Source organism: Phyllobates terribilis, unplaced genomic scaffold (genome assembly GCF_046119375.1).
Source record: "Phyllobates terribilis strain yellow unplaced genomic scaffold, ASM4611937v1 Scaffold_1__5_contigs__length_1240528914, whole genome shotgun sequence".
In the NCBI taxonomy this organism is placed as follows: domain Eukaryota; kingdom Metazoa; phylum Chordata; class Amphibia; order Anura; family Dendrobatidae; genus Phyllobates; species Phyllobates terribilis.
The window spans coordinates 396,748,407-396,770,611 of record NW_027362761.1 but is presented as its reverse complement, the minus strand read 5'-3'; the positions used below and the strand labels follow the sequence as shown (position 1 = coordinate 396,770,611).

The window sequence follows — 22,205 nt, the reverse complement described above, 5'->3', positions numbered from 1 at the left end:
TATTTTGTTAAGTCCATTTACCCCCAATTAAAATGTTTGTTGTTATAGGCACGTTTTAAGAAAGAGTTAAAACAAGTGGGTCTAACAAGGAGTACAGAATGTATAATCTTCACAGTACTTAATTCTTGAAGGAAAAAAAAAAGCACACCACACACACAAGGGTTCACAGCCTGTAGAATGCATTTGACCCTTAATTATCAATCAACAAAAGCACTAGTTCCCCAGAGAAACCTTACGCCCTCTGGATAACTGCTAGTAAATAACCTGCCTCAATGAGCAGCAAGAATAGCCATTCTCTATAACCAGTCCTAACATTTGATTTGCTCATGTGCTTTCAAGCTACTTAGCATTCACACAGTTCAAGACAGACTGGTTGAAATCAAAGGAGTGCCTGAAACAGTGCTGTCTTGCATTTCTTGAAATAGCTCTCTTGTTACATCCTTGGAAAAAAAAAGACTTTATTTTTTTCTCTCACTGCAATCCTATCTAGTACAGCTTTGCCAATGCAAGAGAATACATGAGACACCTCCCCCACCCCATGGGCAAACAGAGCAGATTATTGTAACCATGTCATCTCTCACTGGTTGTTTATACTCTAGCCTGTTGTGCAAATAGAGCTGGCTGCTACAGGCAATATGAATTATGGGGGAGGGGTGGAATAGTAGCTACATTAACACCAGATAAATACAGGAAACAAAACAAAAGACAAAAAAAACTTGTCCTGCTAAATAAAAGCCAATGAATATGAATACGTTAGAGATCATTTGTAGACACAAGCAATAGATGGGAACCTCTCTGCTAAACATTCAGATTTTCTCATTGTTTAAATTCATGGGGAGAAAACTAATATTTACAAACAAAACAGTTTGTCAAAAATATATCCTTCTGTCTAGAGCACTTGTCTTAAAGAGTGGGAGGGTAATTTCAGGATTTTTCTCACCATGGGTCAATCAAGTGATAAGCATTACAAAGAAGAGACATATAACACTTTACAGTCTAGACAGCGAATGGAGAATAGTGGGAAAAATAAAATGATTTCAGGTGTTACCTTTTCTGTTTTTAACTTTTTATTTCGCCTGTGGCTTTCTTCATCATCTTCTTCTTCTTTTTTGCCTAGTACAGAGTTTCCCATTATCCCTGAATCAACAGTATTCTTAGCCAACTCCCCTGCAAGGCTATTGCCACAATGAAAAGGGCTGCCATTCCCAGGGGCCTTTCCACCTCCAAAACCATACAAATGCACAACTGCTTGGTTATTCACTCCAGTGTTGGAATGCCCAAGGTCATACAATTTATTACTGCTGTCCTTTCTAGACTTTCCAGAATCCTTATCCCTTTTTGAGCCCCTGGTGCTTTGGCTTTTACTTCCAGATCTCTCCTCTCTGACATTTTTCCCACAAGTAGTATTTGCAGTAATGCCAACTCCATTAGTGCTATGGCCCAATGCTGAATTCATGCCAGCTGAAGATGCCACCTCCCCAAGGCGTCCGGCTTCCTGCTGTCTTTTGCCAGTGCCACTGCTAATCTCAGGCATCCCATACAAAGATGCAGAAGGCAATGACTTATTAACATCCTTCGAAGTTTTACTCCTTTTCACTTTTGATTTGCTAGTCTCTTTGTGGCTGTTCCCTTGGGAGCTGGGGGGTTGCTGAACTGAAGCAAATTTGAGGCTGTCAGCTAATGTAGAGGAGGTAGAGTTAACTGTTCCACTTGATGCCAAACAATGTCCACTGTCCTTGGACGCACAGCCACTATTTGTTGAATTGCTCATCTCAAATTTCTGTCTGTCCTTTTCCAAATCTGCATCCAAATCAATAATCAAATTTCCAACACCGATTTCCCAGTCATCACCACTGTCATAGGCATCAACTGCAGCTGGATCCACACCTTTCCCTATAGTAGAAGTGCTCAATGACATCCTGAAGATGAGACAGGTGGCATTACATTCCCATGAACTTCCTTTTGAAGAAAAGTGGACATTCGTCTATTTTTGTATGATCTTGTCCAAATTTATGTTAAAAAATAAAAAAATAAATAAATCCAAGTTATTCCAATAAAAAGTTAAGTCTTTTGTCCAATGTCTTCCATTAACCGTCCAAATGTGACTTCGGTTGATTTACAGCTCCTGTGGGGTGGTAAAAACAGTCAAGGTTATACAAATATACAGGTAAACTTAAATATTTGCTGTATTTTATGAGATAAGTCAAATTATGCTTTTTTTATAACACAGAATGTAATTATGGTATTGCAAATATATAGTTTATATCATATATTAATGATGACCTTGCAACAAATGTATCATATTTCTGTTTTTTAAACTGCATAGCAAGAGAGAAAAATATGAAGGGAGAAAAAGCAAACTGCAATCAGGCATCAGAGAAGAGTTGGGTGTGTTAAATATAATATTACTGACTACACAGGAAACTGATTAAGACATAGACTTTAAGTGTTCTGCACCAAGGTGGCCTCGGTGACCGCCACTGAGGTTGTGTTTGACAACGATGAGTAAAAGGTATTTGTACGAAGGTAAACATCATGCTTAATACTGAAGTGTTTGTAAAAAGAAGAGACAAAACACTTACCTTTTGTCATTTTATTTACTTAATAAGGCCACCAAGAAAGAATCTTGCAACCAATGGAAATCAAACCAGGTTGATTCCTCATTTTACTTATGCACCATGAGTTCTCAAGAAGAAAACAAGTCATATATCCCGAGAAGAGGATGACCACGTAATTCACAGTATTCCTTGTTAGCGTAAACATCAGAATCTTCCCACTTTATTCCTCTCTCTCTCTTTCTCTGCAGTCTTCCTTCCTTTCAATTTTACATCTGGGATTCACACTGGAGAGAAAAGCACAAGGAGGAATTGTTTCACAATTTCATCCATGAAAGGAAAAAGAAAATCCCCAAAAAAAGGATAGAGGGAAAAAAAAAAAAGTTGCAAGGTTTATTTCATTGACACCACTTGAATCACGTCTTTCCTTTAAACATAGATTTCACAGCCATCCTGATCAGTTAAGTAATGATCCCTATGAACAAACCTACAGGCGTCCAGTTGTAACAAGACAGAATGTGCTAACATCCAGATAAATTAGTGAAAGGGAGAGAGAGAGGGAGAGAGGGGGGGTGAAGAAAGAGAGTGAGGGAGAGAAAAAAGAGGGACTGAAACTCTGGTCTGGATTCAGCTCTGTGCTTTCTCAGGAAGTGGCATTTCCCACACCCTCCCCCAATCACTAGTTTTACTGACAAATCTGCTTTCTTGAAAAACACATGAAGAGGAGGGGTGGGGGCTGCTGCTTGGAACAGTGATGGATCTGTGATCTGATAAACCTATTATCAAAACATTTTTAAGTGTGATGCTCAATCTTCAGAGGGATGTGAACCTTATCCTCTGCACACTGTAATTTGTTTGTGCCGCTTCAGCAAGTCATTGTGGCATTTAACTGTTTGTGGTCAATATGTGAAAGGCCAATTGCCACGCTCCCGAATCTATAACATTACAGCAGGCTGTATAAATGTATATACATCAGGAATTGATATTAGTCAACAGCGTTTCCCTTATTTTATGTAGGTTTTATTTTTTGCTCCGTGTCGGTGGATTGATCTCTGTGCATGCTTAGTATTTTTAATTAGCTGACATTCCCAGTTAAAATGCTGTAATGAATTGTTGATAGATTGAAAGTCTAGAGTGGTTTGTTAGAAGAGGAGACAGAGAGAGGGAGGGGGAAGGGCAGTTAGCAACAAGCAGCCATCTGAAAGCAGCTATTTTGTTGCAGCTCAAGCTTTTACATCACGTGAGGATCAAGAGCTCAATTGCTTGTCGTGACGTGAAAACACAAAATGGGTGACAGGCAATATCAGGAAAATGCTCATCTCTGGTTTTAACACAAGCAAACCTCTTTAGGTTCTCCTGCTCTCCCTTCCTCCCCTGCCACAACTATTACTCATGAATGCGAAACAGTTCTCTCTGCAGCTGTACATCTGTGTCTCAGGGGGAGAAAAGCAGACAAAGTGCTATGCATGCATGGAAAGGTTTTTTTTTCCCTTTTTCTAGGGGAAGGGGCGTTACATGAGCCTGTGAGAAATATTTACGTATCAATGATCTGTTGTTTATAAACAACCTATACATTCCGCATCTCCGTACACAGAATGTTCTTGCATCAGTGTCATCCTGCGGGGCTCAGTATCATTAGTATTAGGCAAATAGCATTCAGTGTTAGACAAATAAGAGATGGAATTGATAAATATGTTCAAAATTCATTGAATTGCTAATTTCCTATAATCATTTTTGATGGATAACATGACAGAAAAGCTAAACGCAAAATTTTCTAAAATGTATCTCGCACCTTTTACAGGTTGGTCTTGTACCTGGAGATAATTGTTAAAAAAACATTGATCATGGGGGGGTAGCAGGCTTTTGCCTAAATTAGCTGTCATCTTAGGCAGAAATGTAAAAAAATAAATAAAAAGAGGAAAATGGATTGAATGGCATAGTTTAGGGTTAATTTCCTTATAACGTAACTGATTCAATTTATGGGAGGTGGAAGGAAAAGTTTTAATCTTGCTGCCAGTACATTGAGTGGTGAGATACGGTAATATCCACTCAAGGATTTCTGTCTTGTGGATAGAGTAATATTTGGTATAGGTCTACATTAGTGAAGTGGACTTGGTATCCAGGGTAATGTGTAGGAAATATCCTGAGTGTAGATGTATGAGAAGCTGAACGCTCGCTCCCTCATTCCTCTGATCTAAGACAAACAGCTTCCAGTTATTTTACTGGACAAGTTAACAGTTCAGTATGACACAGCGTTTCATACACGTGTACTTACGATCTGAATACGATCAAGATGACCTTTGCTTCTAATTGCATCAATGTTTTATGCTGCTGCCGCCGAGAGATTACTCTACACCTATATTGTGCTCATGATCCTTCCTGTTTGTACATTACAGATAGCTATTTCTTCTTAATGATCACTAGGCGAGCAGCAAAACTGGGCAAAATCACAACTGGGAAAGAGAGAAGAAGAGAATTGAGCAGTGTCTCTACCTGAAAGGACTTTTCTTTGTTCCTAATGCCCTCTTTTCGAAAGACCAATCAGAGTCGAGCATTTGTGGAACTCTCCCTGCTGATTGGTTGCGTTTTTCTTTAGCCACAGTGGGGGAGGCAAACGAGAGCATAGTGCTGTGTATACACTTCTAACAAACAGTCATGTAAGAGGAGAAGCCAGTTACACGGCAGGCTGCAGAAAAAATTACCCTAGCAATAAACACATGTTCCTAACTGAATTATGAGCAGTGTGAAATGCAAACCTGCTCAGCACAAAGGGACTGTCTGTCACAATACAGCTCTGAGCACGGGCTGACTGGGGAAAGGGAATATGCCAAAAAACACACATGTAATTGCAAGGTACGTTCGCCAGTCAAACAAAACAAGTAGCTCATGTCTATTTAAAATATGAAACCACTCTATAAATATAGATGTAAATATCTACAATATTTCTAAAATATTCTTCAATTCCCTGGATAGAGAAACCTCAAATATTCATCACCGTGACTGTATGTATAAAATACAGAGGTCATTCAGCTGTACAACAATAACAGAGCACATGCACTGCTCTAAATTTTCAGTATACCTAGGGTTAAATAATATAATTTTGTGCATTTTTACATGGACTGTGATCATCCACTTCCTTGCCAGTTCCTAATTTCCATTCACATTTCCATTAGGGCAATAGTAGATGATTATTATGTAAAAGATAAGTTGGGGAAATTTTTTTTCAGCATTTGCGTGATCAGGTATATTTTGCTTGTTTGTCATGCACTGAATCTTTAATAACAGTCTAAAAATTATCACTTGCTTGCATTACATCCACCGTTGTAAATAGGCATCTGCTAGTCATTTGCAGGGAAGACAGAGAAAAAAGGAGACAAAAGAACACAAAAGCAATTGAAATTATGAAAAAAAAACATAGTTATTGTATTAACAAAGAACTCCCAGTAAGTTTTTTATTCATTGAATATGTGCATATGTGTATGTAATGCAGTGTGAACGTGTTAATATACCAACCTACTGTTGCTCTCTTCTTTGTCGAGCGCCATTTTGATTTGCTTCTCAGTGACGTCACCACAATTGCAGCTATCCGGCTTACTTTATGTTCTATGCGTGAGCCGGAAGTCTGTTTTAAAATATAAGCCCATGAAGCATTGTTCTGACACTCTATAGACTTACATTATAAAAGCCACTTCTGGGTCATGCAGAGTACAGTATGACCAGGACAGGCTGCAGAGCAGTGACATCACTCAGAAGAGGAGAAGAACGATGCTGGACACTGGAGACCACAGCATAGATGAGTATATTAATACACTACATTACATACACATACTGAATATACACATTTAATAAATAAAAAACTAAATGGGAGTGTTTCTTTAACTGTGCATTAATGTATGTCTTTTGGATGTTAAAACTAAATATATCCGATATTGGCATTCTTTTTTGCAAATGTTTCTGGTATCTGAATTTGTAAAATGTCCCCACATGGTGGCGCACGACCAATGGCGGCAGGTCACGTGGCTGTTATGGGGCCTGTGAGCAGAGCCGCCAGTCATGGCAAGTTCAACTGTATCGGCATCCTGGATGCTGACACAATTGAAAGTAATGATGAAAGATGGAGCGTCATTATTATTATTTATTGTTATTATTTATTTATAAAGCACCATTGATTCCATGGTGCTATACATAAGATCAGACGCTTCCTCCTGCATCATTCTTCCTCGGTGTCTGACGTCTCAACGCAGAGGGCGCGATGACATCATTACATGGCTCCGCTGAGTTGAGAAGTGCCGTGCTTCATAGCGCTCACTGCAGAGTCTGAAGCAGAGGGCGAACGAGGGGGAGAGGTGATTATTGTTTTTTTTTTTTAATTGTGGTAGTCATAATACTGTATGGAAGACTATGGGGAATGCATTATACTGTATGAAGGACTATTGGGGTGCATTATCCTGTATGGAGGATTATGTAAAATGCATCATAATGTTTGGAGGACTATGGGGAGTGCAAAATACTATATGGAGGACTATGCAGTGCATTTTACTATATGAAGGACTATGAGGAGTGCATTATACTGTATGGAGGACTATGGGAAGTGCATTATACTGTATGGAGGACTATTGGAAGTGCATTATACTGTATGGAGGACTAAGGGGTGCATTATACAATATGATGGACTATGGGGTACATTATACAGTATGGAGGACTATGGGACTGCATTATACTATATTGAGGACTATGGGGTGCATTATATTAAACGGAGAACTATGGGGATTGCATTATACTATATAGAGGACTATGGGGTGCATTATACAGTATGGAGAACTATGGGGACTGCATTATACTATATGGAGGACTATGGGGTGCATTATATTATATGGAGGACTATGGGGAGTGCATTATATTATATGGAGGACTATGTGGAGTGCATTATACTATATGGAAGACTATGCAGTGCATTATACTATATGGAGGACTATGGTGAGAGCATTAAACTGTATGGAGGACTATGGGGTGCATTATATTATATGGAGGACTATGGGAAGTGCATTATACTGTATTGAGGACTATGAAGAGTGCATTATACTGTATGGAGGACTATTAGGTGCATTATACTATATGGAGGACTATGAGGGGTGCATTATACTGTATGGATGACTCTAGGGTGCATTATACTGTATGGAGGACTATGGAGACTGCATTATACTATATGAAGGACTATGGGGAGTGCATTATACTATATGGTGAACTATGAGGAATACATTATACTATATGGATGACTATGACGAGTTCATTATACTATATGGAGGACTATGAGGAGTGCATTATACTATATGAAGGACTATGAGGAATACATTATACTATATGGAGGACTATGGTGATGCATTATTCTATATGGAGGACTATGGGGAGTGCATTATACTATATTGAGCATTATGGGGTGCAATATTCTATCAATGAATGCACCTGTCCTCAGAAGACAACTTAGTTTCTACAATGTGTTGGAAAGTGGGAAGAAACTGGAGTACAGAAAGCAAACTTACAAAACTCATTACAGCAAAGCAACAGTACTGGCAATAAGACTATGTATGGATGTGTCTTGTCCACAGTATTAAATGGATTGATAAGAATGATGTCCAGGCTGAATACTACATTAACAATGGAGACCTGTTGCAGCTCTTGAGTAAAGAAGTGTTTCTCAAATGGTGCAAATAAAATACAGGTATAGTGCTCAGACAAGCATCCGGATTAGTAAATAGGTCCCGTTTTGCTTTTTTATAGGAGCCATATGTCATATAGAGGCACAAACCCCTGTAAAGAGGATTAAGCAGATTAAAAATATATTCCAATTAAGAAGGAAAAAAACTTAATGTTTATGCACACTACATGCTCACTAGTCAGATAAATAGCTCAGAGGAAAAGAAAGGATTTAACATCTATTCACAAAAATAGATAACTATTACATTAAACACTCATACAGTGAGTAGATTTATAGCCTCATATTATCTACGTCTACACTTCAGAGTGGAGAGATCATTTCATCCAGTGATAGAAATCAGTAATTAGCCAAATTTATTTCAACTTCATTATATTCAAGCAAAATATTATACAGACAATGCTACTGTCATTCTCTTATAGCATAAATGATCACAAATCATAAACATGACCTTAAAAATGATAAAGGCATTTTTGTATTTTTTTAAGCATTTAATCTAATATACAGACAAAAAGAAGACAGAGATGGGATATTGAAAAGAGTGTAAATAAGAACAGATTCAAATGATATAGACACTTAGGTTTTTCAAACAATAAATGCATTTTGCATAAAATGTATAATGTTCAATGAAAATTCAATTGAAATTAAACATTCAGTGAAAATAACAGGAATTAATATTTCCCAATATTAAATGTACTCTACTTGTATAAATATTGCATGAATATTTTCTACAATACTTCAAAAATAAATTAAGTAACTACAAATCCATTTTGTCAATTGGAATGGGTAGTATTAACCATCTTTCTCTTTTGGTTATCTTGTCCAATGACACCAAATAGTCTCCTAAAAACCATAGAGACCAGGTAAAGTATCTTAAAAGGCATCTGTAAGTAGGATCAACCCTCCTAAATCATCTATATAGGCATGTAAATCATAGAAAGTTGAATAAAGTAATACCTTGATATCTGATAGATTGAAAGCTAGTGATAAGCAAGCGTGCTCGGCGCTCGTCGAGTATTTCCGGGATGCTCGGGCGGGAGCTCGGGTCCCCTCCCCACGTTTGCCGCTTTTTATATATCCAATTAACATGCAGGGATTGCCTGCCCTCACTGTAATGCCATAGACATGCTGGTTGTGGCAATATTACTGGTGATAGCAGGAGTTAGGCAGGGTTTGTGGACAGTGTATACAGCACAATAGGGTCCATTGCACTTTCTGTGCACGTTCTGTCTGCTGATGCTGCTGTTACAGATATTCATAGCCCTACATATCAGGGCTATTTTTTTTTTGCTCTTGATCTTGATTATTTACTTAAAAAGCAATACAGTACTCCATTTTTCTGCTCCATTTGCTTGTTAGCAGAATACAGGCAGCTTTTTTTTATTTTATTCACATTGCTGTATTGTGTAAGCAAACTAACTTTTCCATCATCACATGTGATCCCATATTACTGCGGTAATAATCGTGACATTTTTTGGAGCGTGCCAAATATTCCACTCCATTTAAAATGGTAATTACGCTTGGCAAGGGACGAGGAAGTGGCATGATGGTGATGGTATGCCAGAGGCTGAGGCCGTTGGCAAGATGAAACTGTGCCTCCTGAGGGAGCACAACAATCACCCACATCATGTCGAACTTCCTGTCCCAATTACTTGAAGCCAAAGCAGTGTGAAAAGGTTGATGGTTGGATTGCAGATAATGCTTCCAGTCACTTTGTCACCACCACCCCCACCCTGTCTTCCACACGGTCAAGTCACAGTAGCCATGAGTCTGGACCACATATTCCTCACCCTGATCCTCCTTCGTCCCACCATGCCGAGTGCCCAGAAACAAGTGATCTCACACTTGGACACTCCAAAGAGCTGTTCACTTTTCCATTTATAGATTCTGGCCTCTCGCCCAGCCAGCGTCAAGTGGGGCAAGAGAAGATCGCATGTAGCGATGCCCAAATATTTTAGCAGCCACTGTCACATGAAGGCAATGGTGGGAAACTGTCACAAGAAGTGGATGATAATGATGAGAAACAATTGCCACCAAGTCAGGAGGAGGCTCAGGGTGCATATGTGGAAGACAAGATGGTGGACGATGAAGTCACTGACCCAACCTGGCAAGGTGACATGTAGAGCAAGGACAGCAGCACACAAGGGGAGGTAGGCGTAGCACCACAACAGGCAGGAACAATCAGTGTGATGGCCACAGTCACAAGGCGGGCAACAGTTCCTCGCAACACCCACACGAGGGAAGTTGCCAGTCCAACTGTTAGGTCTTCCCAAGTCTGTTTTTAAAGACTGTCCAGATAACCCCAAAAAGGCCATTTGCAACTCCTGCAAGGCCAGCATCAGCAGGGGCAGCAAAACTAACAGCCTGACCACCACCAGCATGCTCAGGCACATGATAGCAAAGCACCAGACTAATTGGGCTGAACCACTGCCTGTTCCACAGTTCAATTCAAAGCTGTAAATGCTGGCCGAGACCCTGATACCTGATACCTCATGCATGGCCCATGGCTGATTGCTGCTGTGACATTATAAAATTTGTACTGTGGGCCAATTGAGACCACTTTCCTGGTGTCTGCCCCCTTATTTGATCTGTTTTGGCAGCTTTTGAGCCCTTTTGAAGGTGTTGTGTATACGTTATGTTTTGCCCCCCCCCCCCCCATTGAATGGGGTTTGATAATGTTTGGTGAATATTCTGCGAATATTGCAAATTCTGCGATCGTAATTTGAAGCGAGCATTGAAATATTCGCTCATCCCTTGTAATAAATCACTCACTGATCACAAAATCACGAATGACTAGAGCAGAGCTGATCTTTTGAAATTCAAATTCTCCAGCTTCACCGAATATTCCCAATATATTTGATTTGTGCTGAATACATTAGAACAGCATAACTAAAATAATGTGTAGTTGGCTGAAAAATATGTGTATAACATTCCAAATTCCTCTTGGAATATGCTTAATCTTTTTGATGCAAGCATAGTCTTTTCAATGTCTAAGTGACAACAACCTATCTGGTTACGGGAAAATATATGGTATGTGGTTTTAACCAGCATCCTATTTATCAAACAGCAATTTCAGACTTTGCGGGCTGCAATAGTATGTACACGGTCCAAAAATGATCCCTTTTTGGAGCAAATGCCTGCCTTGTTGATGTCTATACATAGGTGGTGCAAATGAAAAAGGTGTGACATTTTCACACAGTTAGGTGAAAGAAATTATCCCTCTTTGAAGAGTATCAAGATCTTAGCACTTTGGTAAATGATGAAACAATGGCTTTTTCACAAGCTGTCCAAAATGTTATCCCTTTAATGAGGGAGAAAAATTAGGTGAACAGTTTTGAATGTTAAGAAGTTATTGTTTCTCAGCTTAGTTGAAAAGTTATCCCTTTTCTTGAGTCAGCAATTGGTTTGCCAATCACAAAGTTATTAGGCAATTACAAAGGCTTTTTGATAAAAACACTGTTCAACAATTATCCCCCTTTTAAGGAAGACAAGGCAAGAATACTGTTTTGAATGTGAGGAAGTTATGGCTTTAGATGTGGGGCGGCCATGGCTATGCAGTGGTTACAGTAGGAGCACTTCAGAGAGTTAGGATGGGGCAAGCAAGGAGATATATGACAGTTTAGGGCCAACAGTGGCAGCTCCAGCAGCAGCAGTACAGTGTAGCACTATGAAACATAATGGATGCCACAAGATGTGTTTCTGATGTAACAGTGCAGTAGAAGTGGCAGGAGCAGCACGATAAAGATTTAGGATGGGACAGCACTGAGATGTGTGGCAGTTGAACATGATCAATGGCAGCTACAGCAGCAGCAATTCAGTCTAGCACTATGAAACATATAGGGTAGCTAGGAGATGTGTGTCTAGCATGGCTGTGCAGCATGGTAGAGAACGCAATAGGCGAGGAGATGTGTGGCAGTTTAGGTGCAGCCGTGGCATCAGAAGTACTACAGTATATTTGACATGATGAACAGGGAGTAGATGCACAGCTGATTGTGGTCTATTGTCACTAGTGGCAGCAAAACGATGTAGTAAATAGTCAACAAACAATCAGGCAAGCAGACAAATGTTATAGTCAGTTTAATCATTGGCATTAGACGTTTGGTGCATGAAAGTCTGTAGTGATCAATGCTTAATTTATTTTGACAAATGTTATACTTTCCATGCTTGTCGAAAAAAAAAACCTGATCTTCTTTGTTGTGACAAATCCACCCGCCACACTGAATGCCCTAACTAACTTGACAATGGAGGCTAGACAAGACATGGCTATATTGAGTCAGTTCTAGCCACTGATCTATTTTGCTGAACCAGAAGTCCATGGAATCTGAGCTTAGGGTATCTGCTTCAGAAAGACTCCAGTATATATATAACTGAACCTTGCTGTTCAGGCAGTGTGTCTGTGTTTTCTGAAGTGCACAATGTTGTTGCAATGGCAATTTAAACATCTTCTCCATTATATCAATATACTGTAGGTGTTGATGCTGATGCTGCCCCTGTTACTTGTTGTAGACAGAATGGTAGCACAGGTGGCTGTTTTTTGTCTGCGTTGATTGCAGAGGGGCCTGCCTGTCTGTTGTGTGTGAAGCTGGCGTTTGTTCCGAAAAATTTTTGCAGACCAGGTAACAAAACTTATCTTGCTAATAAGCTCACTAAGCTAAAAAATTCCCTCAATTTGCTTGTTATAGCCAGGGTCTATTCAATACTCATCTCTTTGCTTCATGCTAACTGCCCTCCCACAAGCATTGCAGCATACAGCTTGCCATGCTCACTAGCATGACCGAGGGCCCTGTTGGTTTATTGTCATCACCCTACTGCCATGGTTGATTGTCATAAAAAGCTCCATCGTCATCATCATATTCACTATGATTGTCAGCCTCGTTACATGCCTACACCAAAGTTTATGTCCCATTCTATATACACTAATTGATTGTCTTAATCTTTTTCCAAGTCTGCAGCATATGACATTAACATTAAGGGTCTCCAACAGATACAGGGTGGCATTGAACAGGTATAAACTGTTGTTTTTCCTACTTTCCCACTTGCATGTTGGTGTTTCTTCCAGGATAAATATTAGTGGAATTACACAGCTGATTCCACACATGTCCATACTGACATGGCTTCTTGTCTCTTCAAAGGGTTTCAGTAGGCCACATATATTCCTCATCATCTGCCAATGTCGGATCTCAAAGTAACTCACACTCCAGTTTGACTACTGCATGATGCTGTCCCTAACCACTTTACTCTGTTAATACAGAAGCTGCAACATATACAGCATCAAACTGCGACGTCACAAACCAGGTGGAACTCTGGCAGTATGTTTTCTTTGCAAAGGTAGAAGGGCAAGCTTTGATACATTAGATCTATTAAAATGGTCTGATACTTTTGTGTCAATAGTGACCACCTTTCTCAAGCATGCATGTTAGTGAAAAAAATCTTGCTCTATAAAATTCAGGGTATGGGCCATACATGAAGTGTGAATTACTTTGCCTGACCGTAAAGCAATTGTCAGCAGCAACTCTTCCACTATATAGCTTTTCTCTCCCAAACTTTCAAGCTATAAAACTGGTGGAAAGCGCTTTGCCTTGTATGATCACAAAGAAAGTAGCTGGTCTGTGGAATCAACAATGTGCGCTGTGGTAGTTGAGGATGAGGTCATGTCACTAGAACAGGAACCATAGGAGATGTAGGAAGAGGCAGACTTAGCTTCCAGTCACAGAGGCCTCACCACCTTTCCCAGATGTTGTGGTCTATCACTGCCGCAGAAAATATTCACCCAATATGCTGTAAGACTTAGGTACTATCCATGGCGATAGTTGCTGCTCCAGGTATTCAGAGTTCAGTACACTGTGGAGCTCAAAGACAATTCTGCACCATGCTGCTCCTACCTACATTCTCCTACACATGAAAACAGGGAGCCATCATCACTTTCTGTACTGTAAGAAATAATGGTAACTTAGTATCTTACAGCAAGGCTGAGCAGTATAATTCTCAAAAGGCAGCAGAATTCAAAAGCTGGTAAGTCATGGACTGCATCACTTGCAACTTGGCAAGGTGCGAGTTTAGTTTTCAGATGACTGGGAGTGTATGCTTGTTTCCTAGACAGACAATCTGGGATGGATATTTGCCATTGCAACACAGAAAGAGGAGGCATTGTCAGAGTATGACATACAATAGAGAAAGACAACAATGATGATTCTTCTGATGATGAGTCTGATGACACTAACCAGGTAGTACTTAAGGGTGCTTCTGGGCTGACAGAAAGATGAACATTTTGAGGATGGGAAGCTGGACAGCTTGAGGCTTGCTCTGATTGCCGGCCAGCTTGACTTTGCCAAAATAGGAGGTCATGTATCTTCAAGTGCTGATGGGGATCTGTAGTTCCTATTCTATACAAACCCGGATGTCCACGACTTATTTTCATGTTGCAGAACCTGAAAAGTGCCAAAGAATTGTATTGCAGCAATGTACAAAAGAGCTCCCACAATCCAAAACAGGGGTGCTTAAGTAAATAGACAGCATGTGCATGCTCACTACAGATTCAGGTGCATTGCAACTTCAAAAAGGCAGGATCCAAGCGTTAAAATGCGCCCACAGCCACATTGTGCGCACAACCACACTGGCACTTGGAGCACTCGCTGTTTCTAATGGACCGCTGCGAATGAAGATAAGGAATTGGCTTCATATGGAAATATTAGGGCATAATGGTGCATCAAGGCATAGGTTGTGCCAAGAGCGCACTGAAGTGCTCTCATTTGCATATTTTTCAGCAAATACATTAAACTATATGCCTGGTATGATTTTATAGGGGCTTTGTCCCCTGTTATAAATGCTTATGCAATTTAATTGGTATTTTGTGGGTGACAGACTTCCTTTTAGTAAGCTTAACATTTTCATCCAATGAACAAACATTTTGCTTATGCATCTGGTAATTGACAGCTTGCTTTAGTAGACATATCAGTTACCGATTATTGGCTACATGGTAAATACACTTTAAAGAGTAACTAAACTTTATAGAGATCATTTTATATGTTTTAGGGTAACTAATTATTAGCAGATCTATGAGTAACCTGGACCTGAGTCCCCCACCATTAGGTCAAAAGTCCTCTTAGAAAAGCACAGCTCCGGAGTCATGAGCAGAAGCAGTAGAAAGCCATAGTCCTGTCTCCTGAGCTTCGCACTTCTAAGAGGTCTTTTGAGCAATTGGGTGGCGCTTCAGGTCCCAGACTCACACCAATCTGCTCAGAATGAATAGACCTAAAACATATAAGATATCTCCCAAAAATTAAATTACACTTTAAATATTTAATAGCACTACTGCCTGCCTGTGTCCAATTAGTACTGCGTGGTCTGTTGTCTGATGATGGCTGGTTACAACACCATCTCCTATCATCTCCTTACCATTGTAAAGGACATACTAGGAGTTGCTGTTTCATGCGATACAAGTTTACTCTATATGCTAACCTAACGTTGCAATTGATGAACTAACTAACCTTGGAATTTTATTAATATACTGATACTGGTTCAAGAGATATATTTGTGTACTGATGATGGCTCTGGTGATGTATTTATATACTGATGAGTGTTCTGGTGATATATTCCTTTACTGATGGTGGTTCTAGTGATGTATTCCTTTACTGATGGTGGCCATGGGGATGTATTAATGTACAGATGGTGTGCCTCATGTTGTAGTCATATACTGAGGTTGGTTTTTGTGTAGTAGCTATGTACTGATGATGTTGCTGGTGATGTATTAATATAGATGTTGTAATCTTTAAGTTATTAGACGCATTACTAGATCATCATAGAGTCAGTGTGCTGGACTGAAAATACAGCCATCTGAAATAAGCCATATTTGTCAGCTGAAAAAGTGTTTGAATAAAGCCCCCATATATCATAGACAACTGTCAGATCGATCAGTCAGAAGTTATCTGGCCCAGCTCTCCCATTTACAGGATCGTTCACTTTGCTGAGTGCTCCTGTATTCTCTATGAGAGAGCCATTGCTAGACATCTCTGGCGGTGGCTTATTATTTAGAGAACAAAAGTATCTTTAGTCCTAAGTTGGACATGCCGGATCCTTATCTACCCCCACATCATCAGTCAAAACCACCCTTACACATTAGACTGTCGGCCTAAACTGTCCAAATTGGTAGATTCAAACAACTTTAATGTAATGTGTATAGGAGGGCTTACCTACTATCTAAAGGGTATGGGCACTATTAAAGTATGTGCACACAATGTGTTTTAGGTGTCTGCGAATTCAAATGAGTTTTTCGGGCAGAAGATGCCAGCATATTTTGTACTAAAATTATTATTTTTTTTGCTTCTTTTCAGTCATATTTTTTTTACATCTTTTTTAATTATATTTTACTAAATTAACCAATGAGGAAGGCATCTGAGGAATGGTCAGATCACCTCATTTAACCACTTCATGTCCATGGAAACCTGAAGCAGTTAAAAGAAGCTCAAAAGACTGAACATACAAACATCAAGTTGTATTTTTACACTGCAGTGCATATTCATTCTTTTTAGAGTTTTATTTAGTGCTTTTTCAGATGGGTTACGGAGAAAATCCACCTGAAAAAGATGTTATGTGCACACACCCTTAGTGTTGCTTACCAGTAGGGGTGTGACAACTTTAAGTTACTAGGGCAGTATGAACACCAAATGTGGACCTGTCTACCACCAGGTCTTGGAGAGCATGTAATAAAGCTTTGCATTAGAGTGGCTTGCTCCAATTATTCCAGCACCATGTCTTCTGAAAACAAAGTATGACTGTTCATCTTTTCCAAAAAGTCAACTAAATAAGTTTAGTGTAATATGTTCCATAGTCAACATGGTGCTGAAAGTTGTGGGAATATGGGACAGAACAGAAACAACTGTCATTGACAGATTGGAAATTCCGCTATGTACAGCATGAAATGTTTTGGCAAAGGAGGATGTGGACTGAGCAGAACACTGATTACAGATGAATGTGAGGCTACATCATCCTGTTGTGATTGAATTGACTGATGGGAAATATACTCCATTACTTTCTCCACTTCCATCCAGCTAATATGCTTGCTAGAGGCAAAGGAGGCTACATGTTACCTGCGTTTGTTACTACTAAAGTCAGGTCACATGCTGCCAGTATTGCGAGTGGTGCTGCTGCTAATGGCTAACACATTCATATTCGGAATATTATTTTTTTTTCCTATCGCCAACCACATCCATTGCCCTTGCTATGCTTGGGTTTAGCATAATTTGCTTCAAATATTTGTTAACTGATGACAGCATTCAGTCTTTTTGAGTATAAGTCTATCAGTATGAAACATCTACAATTATGGATGGCATTAAGGGTGGAAAAATTTCTGCAGTGGTTCTTCTTGATAAGAATTTTTTACATGACAAAAACCTGGCATTTTAACATTGGTGTGTACACGTTTTATATATTAATTGGCACTATGGCACAACTGCAAAAATATGTATGTTTTTGTGTAATGAGGAATACATTACATTATTTAATTTTATTTTAAATTAGCAAAATTTATTTGTAATAAACCAAGAATATTAGAACAATTTAAATTCCTCAACATAAGTAATGAAACGTGGTTTCTCCAAATTCAACATAAAATGTTTTGCTAAGTGCTAAAGATGCTTGTCATGAATTGGTTGAATAATTTTGAGACTTCAGTAGTCTTTAAAAGTGTTAATGACTATTGCAGTCTCAGATTTTTTGAACCCTTTCATGACAAGCATCTTTAGCACTTAGCAGAGCATTCTATGGTTGTTATGATGCAGTGCCAAACACTAGCTGTTTACAGCATTCCTATGCAATCTGAGGCTATTCCTAATGGGCAGTGGCCTCTAGTTTACTGCTATTCTTTCTTTTGCGTACTGCGACCCTCTTCTTTAAATTCCATCAAAGATTGTATATAAACTTCAAGTCAGGTGACTATGACAGTCACTCCTGTATTTTCCAGGATTTTTTCTGAAGCCAAGTCTTGTTGGACTTTGAGGTATGCTTTATATCATCGTACATTTGGAAGGTCCAATGACACAATGATATTTTTGCTTAGTATATCCTAACACTTGATTGAATACATCTTTCCCTCTACACCCTCCAGATTTTCTGTGCCAGAGGAAGCAAAAAAGCCCAAGCATCACCAAGAAACTGACATGCTTTACAGTAGACAAGGTATTCTTTACATTGCATGCTTCATTCTTCCTCCCCCAGACATACTGCTGACCCAGAAGTCCCAACATTTTCAGCTTTGTTTAGTTGCTCCATGTAAGAGAATCCCAAAATGTCTGTGGTTTCATATTTAGCTTTGAGTATATAGTAGTCAACTTTTTTTTGTGCTTTTGGATCAGTAGAAGTTTGGGCACAGAGACCTTCAGCGTTTAGTACGCCTTACTGTGCAAAATATAACCTTAGGCCTGCTGTCACCAAATCTTGCTGCAGGTCTTTTGCAGTCATTCAGGCATTTTTACCCTGGTGGCAGAAGGTGACAGCTTGCTGGTGGCAGAAGGTAACAGCTTGCTCTTTTTATTATGAACAGGTAGTGTATCCAGAGTTCTTTTAAAAAGACTCTGTCATCACGTAATGACTGTTCAAACCAAGAACAAGTGCTTGGTGCATCATGGCGTGGCTAATCATTTGAATGCACCTTCCCATCTGCTTGTTTTCCCTCAATCTCCACCCCCACTTCTTTGATTGACAACTCTGATGTCATATTGCCAGAGAAGGGCGGAAATTGATGGAAACCAAGCAGGTGGGAAGGTGTATTTAAATATTTGGCCCCGCCATGATGCATCAAGCGGCGATGTTTAGTTTCAACAGTTATTCTGTGCTAACTGAGTCCCTTTAACTTTGGCTAGTCTCTTACTTTGAACATATTTCTAAATGCAATCAAATGTTACAGTCAACAAACCCCTAGCCAGTCCAAATATTTGATATGTTTTATCCCATGATGTAACACTTGATTTGGAAATGTGTGCTTTTTATTTTATTCAGGGATAATTCTGAGACTGCAGAATCCAGCAGAAGTGGCCTTTTGTGTTTATTAGGAGAAATCACTTGCAATTAACTTTGCTGAGATATTTAAATTGTATTGAATGGTTTATTGCAAACAGAAGGAAGTTTGTAAATTTTGCTACTAAATTAAATTGGAATGAGGGTTGAATAATTTGGATTGCAACAGTACATTACGACAAATTTAAGCTAATATTCATATTGATTATCACACAGGGGTACACAAACATGATAAACTCAAAATTGGTTTTCAATAATCAACCATCAGCTGCCCCAACAAACGCATCTGCTACTTCTTCCTCCTCCTCTGTAACCGTGCCAAGCCTTGCCATGCAGGTCTTCGACCGTAGAACCTCCGGTTGTATACCTGCTCCAGTCAGGCTGAGTGACAGCCCGTCAGCTCTAACGGAAGCGGACATGCCTGGTGTGTTTGCACACCTAGCACACCACATGTTTCTCAATCCACCGTAACATCTCCACCTGCACCTCACTCATGGTCCAGTAGTTTGTCTGGTTCACCATACTCCGCCCTCTCTCAGCACTGCAGCCAGCCCTCAGTCCTGCAGTTGTGGTAACATAAAAGATTACTTCCTCCTACACATGACAAAGCTAAGAGGTTGAACTCCATCATCTCAAATCTGTTGGCTATGGAAATGGTGGTCTTAGGACCTAATATTTTAAAATGTGAACAGTCCTGATTGTGTCCCTATCTGCTGGGTTGGCTGTAGTGGAAGAGGCGGCGGTCTCCATTATACTACTTATACTCTACTGAAATTGATGCCACTTTGTGGTTTTAGGCTCTAATTTTTTTAAATGTGAACACTCCTGATTGAATCTCCATCTATTGGGTTTGCTGTAGTGGACGAGGTTTCGGTCTCCATTAAACTATTTCTACTCTGGTGAAATTGATGCCACTTTGGTGATTTAGACCCTAATTTTTGGAAATGTAGAGAATCCTGATTGGTTTTCCATCTGCTGGGTTGGCTGTAGTGGAAGAGGTGTCGTTCCTAATTCTACTAGTTCTACTGTACTGAAATTGATGCCACTTTGGTGGTTTTAGGCCCTAATTTTTTGAAATGTGGAGAATCCTGATTGTGTCTCCATCTATTGGGTTGGCTGTAGTGGAAGAGGTGTCGTTCCTAATTCTACAATTTCTACTGTTCTGAAATTAATGCCACTTTGCTGGTGTCTGCCACAAATTTTTGGAAATGTGGAGAATCCTGATTAAGTCTCCATCTATTGGTTTGGCTATTGGAAGAGTTTTGGTCTCCATTATACTACTTCTACTCTAGTGAAATTGATGCCACTTGTTGTCACAGGGGTACACAAGATATAATCAAAATTTGTTTTCTTAGTACCGTCGTATATAAAGCAGGCTATATTCCATCTTTTAAATCTTTGGTGCTGATATTGTTCTCCATAGGGGTGTACACATTATTAATGAGAGAGCACTAAATGTGCACAACTTAGTGGTTCAGCGGATTCTCAAAACATACCCAGATCTGTCAGAGCTGCTTGTGAAAGTATGTGTGCCCATTTCAGAAAGTCAGCTACAGCTTCCGCCACCCTGGCAGTGCTTCAGCAGCGTTTTCAGCTTCCAGCTCAGCAACTATTGTGCGATGTCACCACATGTTGGAAATCAATGTTGCAGCTGTTGGGAAGGATTTGTAAGCAGCAGAGGGCAGTTGTTAAGTACCAGCTTCAACACAACCATCGGAATTCAGGTTAGCCTCCGCACATAAGATCTGTTGAGTGGGCATGGATGTCTGACATCTGTGCCATCCTCCAAAACTTTGAGCACTCCACCAAGATGGTGAGCGGCGATGATGCCATAATTAGCGTCACCATCCCGCTTCTCTGTCTACTGAAAAGCTCGGTGCTCACAGTTAAAGAGGATGCATTGCAGCCTGAGCAAGGAACTATATAGGGAGATACTACACAGCCCAGCCTCATCACATCTCAACGCGGATTGGGTGATAATGAGGAGGAGGAGGAGGAGAATATGGACAGTCATCCTCTTGGTGAGAACAGGGAATTCTTGGCTGTCTAAACCATGGCTTTGCTTATGCAAATTATTTTTTCAAAACGCATTGCAGATCAGGCCATTGCCCAACTCTGTAGTCATGAAATTCAAGGCACAGAGAAAGATCTTTGTGTGTCGAAGCACCACAGAGAAGTGTAAGCTGATGTTGGATGGGCTGTTATTGCTTATGGAACAAGCTGCATTAGAGGTCTTTCCTGGGAGAAATGACAGTCGGAGTAGATACGGTTTCCATCTATGCCTGTCCTTTCTCTGAGCTAAAGAATATGGCTGAGGTGAAATACAACTGTCACTGAGAAGCAGTGTAAGACTGAAGAACATTGGGCCCACCTCAGGATTTGATTCTGAGGGACCAACTTTTTGCCCTGCTCAAGAGCCCCATAGCAGCTGCAAGTTTTGTGCTATGGACTCTCCTGAGGGAGAAGCCAGGGCCCTCTGGAGGATTCTCCGGTTCTCTGGTGGGCTCGTCCCATCCTGCTGAGAAGCAGCCCTGGCTAAGAAAAATCTGTGTAGGTTCCCCGACACTCTATGGCTGTTTTTTACTGTGGACTGGCTCCAGCAATCCATAAGATTGCAATCTATAAGATTCCTTCACTGGCTCCCAATTGCCCAGGGTATCCAGTTCAAACTACTAACACTGACGTACAAAGCCATCCATAACCTTCCTTCTCTGTACATCTCTGAACTAATCTCCTGATATATTCCATTACGTAATCTCTGATCCTTCCAAGACCTCCTTCTCTCCTTCACACCTATTTGTTCCTCACCCAATCGCCTCCAAGACTTCTACCACATATCCCCATCCTCTGGAATTCTGTGCCTCAACAAGTCCGATTAGCCACCACATTTGGATCCTTCAGACAGAACCTGAAAACCCATCTTTTCA

General features: G+C 40.0%; 1 protein-coding gene and 1 long non-coding RNA gene across 10 annotated transcripts in view; one reads left to right on the top strand and one right to left on the bottom strand.

The window, feature by feature from the left end:
* The window catches only part of ZNF608 (zinc finger protein 608), a 168,673-nt gene that overhangs the window by 88,082 nt on the left and 58,386 nt on the right, over positions 1 to 22,205 (bottom strand). For 3 of the 9 annotated variants that reach the window (XM_073676753.1, XM_073676765.1, XM_073676760.1), the window contains exons 1-2: positions 2,583 to 3,209; positions 1,049 to 2,125 (exon numbers count right to left, since the gene is read on the bottom strand). In XM_073676753.1, coding sequence (XP_073532854.1) covers positions 1,049 to 1,918 — 870 coding nt within the window. In that variant the 5' untranslated portion in view covers positions 1,919 to 2,125; positions 2,583 to 3,209. Of the gene's footprint in view, positions 1 to 1,048; positions 2,126 to 2,283; positions 2,400 to 2,582; positions 3,210 to 4,830; positions 5,033 to 22,205 lie in introns of those variants that run through there. The other 6 variants (XM_073676725.1, XM_073676736.1, XM_073676732.1 and 3 more) reach the window with 6 other exon arrangements.
* Positions 5,215 to 22,205, top strand: part of LOC141264492 (uncharacterized) — a 146,084-nt gene continuing 129,093 nt past the window's right edge. Inside the window, exons 1-2 of the long non-coding RNA XR_012319970.1 lie at positions 5,215 to 5,408; positions 18,371 to 18,441. This is a non-coding gene — a long non-coding RNA (uncharacterized lncRNA). The remainder of the gene's footprint in view (positions 5,409 to 18,370; positions 18,442 to 22,205) is intronic.